Source organism: Salvelinus sp. IW2-2015, linkage group LG25 (genome assembly GCF_002910315.2).
Source record: "Salvelinus sp. IW2-2015 linkage group LG25, ASM291031v2, whole genome shotgun sequence".
Classification (NCBI taxonomy): Eukaryota; Metazoa; Chordata; class Actinopteri; order Salmoniformes; family Salmonidae; genus Salvelinus; species Salvelinus sp. IW2-2015.
Window position 1 is genome coordinate 23,505,429 of NC_036865.1, and position 3,785 is coordinate 23,509,213.

Consider the following 3,785-nt stretch of genomic DNA (forward strand, 5'->3'; position numbering starts at 1 on the left):
CCTACACACTCTCACTCGCACCACCCTACACCACCTCTCCTTACCCCCTCAGCACCCACACACCACCACCCTACAACCCTCCACCCCACCCTACACCACTCCCTCTCTCACCACCTACACCCTCTCACCTACACAGCTCTCCCACCAACACATCCTCTCACACCCACCTCCTCACTCCTACCACCTCCCACCACTACACACCTCGCCACCACCACTACAACCTCTCAGCCACCCTCACACCTCCCTACCACATACCTCTCCACCACCCTACACACCTCTCCGACCTCCCCAACAATCCCCCACACCCTAGTACACCTCCTACCACCTCTCCACCCTCTCTTTCCACCCTCCACCCCCCTACACTGTACCTCCACCACCTACCACAAACTCCCCACACCTACACACGCTACCACTCTCTCAACCACCTAACACCTCTACTCCCCACCACCCTACACACTCGTGCGACCCCCACACCCTCCACACACCCTTTAACCTCCTCCCCAACCACTCCACCCTCCGCCCTACACACCTCTCCACCACCTACACCACACCCCCTCACACCTCTCCATCCCCACCACCCTACACACCTTCTCCAGCACCCTACAACAGCTCTCCACACCCTACAACCTCTCCACCACCTACACTCCTCTCTTACCACCCTACACACCTCCCCACACACCCTACACATCCCACTCTCCACACTCCTCTCCACCACCCTAACTCCCACCACCCCATCACCCGTCCACCACCCTACCACAACCTCCCCACCACCTACACACTCTCCACACCACCCTACACACCTACCTCTCCACCACCTTACACACCCTCACCACCCTTACCCACCTCCCACCACCCTACACACCTCTCCCACCCTACACACCTCTCCACCACCCTACACAACTCCCCACCACCCTACACACCTCTCCACCACCCTACACACCTCTCCGCCACCCTCCACTCCTCTCTACCACCCTACACACCTCTCCACCTCCCCACCACCCACCACCCTCTCCACCACCCTCCACTCCTCTCTACCACCCTACACACCTCTCTACCACCCTCCACACCTCTCCACCTCCCCACCACCCTCCACACCTCTCCACCTCTCCACCACCCTCCACTCCTCCTACCACCCTACACACCTCTCCTCCCCCTACACAACTCCCCACCACCCTACACACCTCTCCACCACCCTACACAACTCCCACACACCCTACACTCCTCTCTACCACCCTACACTCCTCTCACCACCCTACACACCTCTCCACACTCACACACCTCTCCACCACCTACACTCCTCTCCACCACTCTACACACCTCTCCACCACCAACACACCTCTCCACCACACCTCCCACCACCCTCAGCCCCTACCACCCCCACCACCTCCCACCTCTCCAACCTCCACCACCCTTCCACTCCTCTCTACCACCCTACACACCTCTCCACCACCTTACACAACTCCCCACCACCCTACACACCTCTCAACCACCCTACACACCTCTCCACCACCCTACACAACTCCCACCACCCTACACACCTCTCCACACCCTACACACCTCTCCGCCACCCTCCACTCCCTCTACCACCCTACACACCTCTCCACCTCCCCACCACCCACCACCCTCTCCACCACCCTCCACTCCTCTCTACCACCCTACACACCTCCTACACCCTCCACACCTCTCCACCTCCCCACCACCCTCCACACCTCTCCACCTCCACCACCCTCCACTCCTCTCTACCACCCTACACACTCTCCTCCACCCTACACAACTCCCCACCACCCTACACACCTCTCCACCACCCTACACAACTCCCCACCACCCTACACTCCGCTCTCCCCTTACACTCCTCTCCACCACAGTACACATCTCTCCATCATCCTACACACCACCCTCTCCACCACCCTGATTAGTTGACTAGTTGAATCAGGTGTGCTAGTGCTGGACTGGAACAAAAAAGTGCATTCTTAGGAATGGTTGAGAGCAGTGTGTGTTTTATTAGGCTACAGTAGGTTTTAGTACAAGGTGATTTGCATCTGATGGGCGGGGTTCAGATTCTAACGTGACATAAGCCAAACGCTTCAACTGTCAGCCACTGGGAGTTTAGCCAACGCCAGTCAAGCCCCCTAATTGGTTAGTTTTGGCAGGACATATGCACGTGTGGTGATTTATCCCCGCAATGACATCAATCGTTCTTTTATATGCGACACTAGGGGAAGAAAATGTAACTTTTACTCCTTGTTGCTGTTGTAGTGGCCAGGCCTAGATGAACCACTGCCAGTATGGGACGGTGTCCCAAATGGCACCCTATTCCCTACATTCCCCACTACAGAGCCATATGGACTCTGGTCAAAAGTAGTGCACTATATAGAGACTAGGGTGCCATTTGGGACGCACACAGTATATACTCAGTATGATGAGTAAGAGCCCCTCCCAGGGATATTGGCCTCTCGCGAGCCTTATTTCATTGCTGACGGAGTGTGTGTGTTGTGTGTGTGTGTGTTTGACAGAGTGCATGTATGAAGGCCGAAAAGCCTTCTCCTCACTCAGTCTCAGTTTCTCAATTCATTCAGTGTTACAATATGCATAGGAAAATACTGTATGACATGCACACACCACCCAAAATAACAAATCAAGGAAAGACAAAGGGTAGCTTGGGTAAAGTTCACTTTTTGCATCAGTCTTTGTTGTCTCTTTTGGGTTCTCACTATCTGTTTCAGGGACCTTCTGTATACTGACTTTAGCCCAATTGATATAGCTTAAACTACCATCTAAACCTCTCTGTCTTGTAATCCCAGGCAAGGCCTAAAGGCGAGGGTCTAACTCCGTACCAGGGGAAGAAGAGGTGTTTTGGAGAGTACAAATGTCCCAAGTGTAAGAGGAAGTGGATGAGCGGTAACTCCTGGGCCAACATGGGACAAGAATGTATCAAGTGTCACATCAACGTCTACCCACACAAGCAGGTAGGAAACAACATTTGTGTGTGTGTGTGTGTGTGTGTGTGTGTGTTGTGTGTGTGTGTGTGTGTGTGTGTGTGTGTGTGTGTGTGTGTGTAGTGGGTTTTTGGGATTGTGTGTGTGTGTGTGTGTGTGTGTGTGTGTGTGTTTGTGTGTGTGTGCATGTTTCTGTGTCTGCATTTATGTGGGTGTGTGTGTGCGCTCGTGAGATCTGTGTATGTGTATGTATGTGTGCGTGTGTGTTTGTGATAGAATTCCAAAATTGTGTAGCTGGTCCGCACTCAAAAAAGAGATTCAAGGTTTCTTTTTAATATTTATTTCTTTCAGGGGTAGGTTGATAGACGATCTTGTATGTTGTGACGAAATACGCAGTGTGTTCTTAATCATTATTACAACACACTCAGAATATGGTTTTGACGCTACGCCACCTCAACCTCTGTAGTCAGGGTTTGGAAGGGAGAGCATGTAAATTGAGGCAGTGGGCTCTGGTCAAAAGTAGTGCACTATATAGGGAATGGGTGCTATTTGGGACACAATTGTCGCTGCTTACAGTTTCTAGGTTGTTCCCAACTTGCCTGATTAAAATAGAGTAAAATAAAGAGTGCTTCAGAGTGCGAGTGCTGATCTAGAATCAGTTTGCATTTTAGATCACAATGATTAWGATTATTTGGACYGGGGGGACCTGATCCTAGATTGGCAATCCTACAGTACTCTGAGACACTTGTGAACATGGGCCCAGAGCTCTGTCACTTGTAAACTATTCATCTCAACAGCAATACATTCCAAGAAATGSTTTAACTATTCCCAACAAAAATATAAATGCAA

The 3,785-nt window shown here is 52.0% G+C and overlaps 1 protein-coding gene and 2 long non-coding RNA genes across 3 annotated transcripts in view; 1 reads left to right on the forward strand and 2 right to left on the reverse strand.

Moving 5' to 3' along the window:
* LOC111951739 (zinc finger CCHC domain-containing protein 24-like) overlaps positions 1-3,230 on the forward strand; it is a 67,909-nt gene extending 64,679 nt beyond the window's left edge. Inside the window, exons 3-4 of the mRNA XM_070434841.1 lie at positions 2,802-2,966; positions 3,213-3,230. Of these exons, the coding sequence (XP_070290942.1) occupies positions 2,802-2,966; positions 3,213-3,230 (183 nt within the window). The remainder of the gene's footprint in view (positions 1-2,801; positions 2,967-3,212) is intronic.
* Positions 250-1,230, reverse strand: LOC139022979 (uncharacterized). The gene is made up of 3 exons (XR_011474046.1): positions 1,163-1,230; positions 863-1,009; positions 250-277 (listed from the first exon to the last, which is right to left on the reverse strand). It is a non-coding gene; the product is annotated as an uncharacterized lncRNA (long non-coding RNA).
* Positions 1,432-1,839, reverse strand: LOC139022980 (uncharacterized). The gene is made up of 3 exons (XR_011474047.1): positions 1,776-1,839; positions 1,597-1,625; positions 1,432-1,519 (listed from the first exon to the last, which is right to left on the reverse strand). It is a non-coding gene; the product is annotated as an uncharacterized lncRNA (long non-coding RNA).
* Positions 3,231-3,785: the final 555 nt, after the last annotated feature.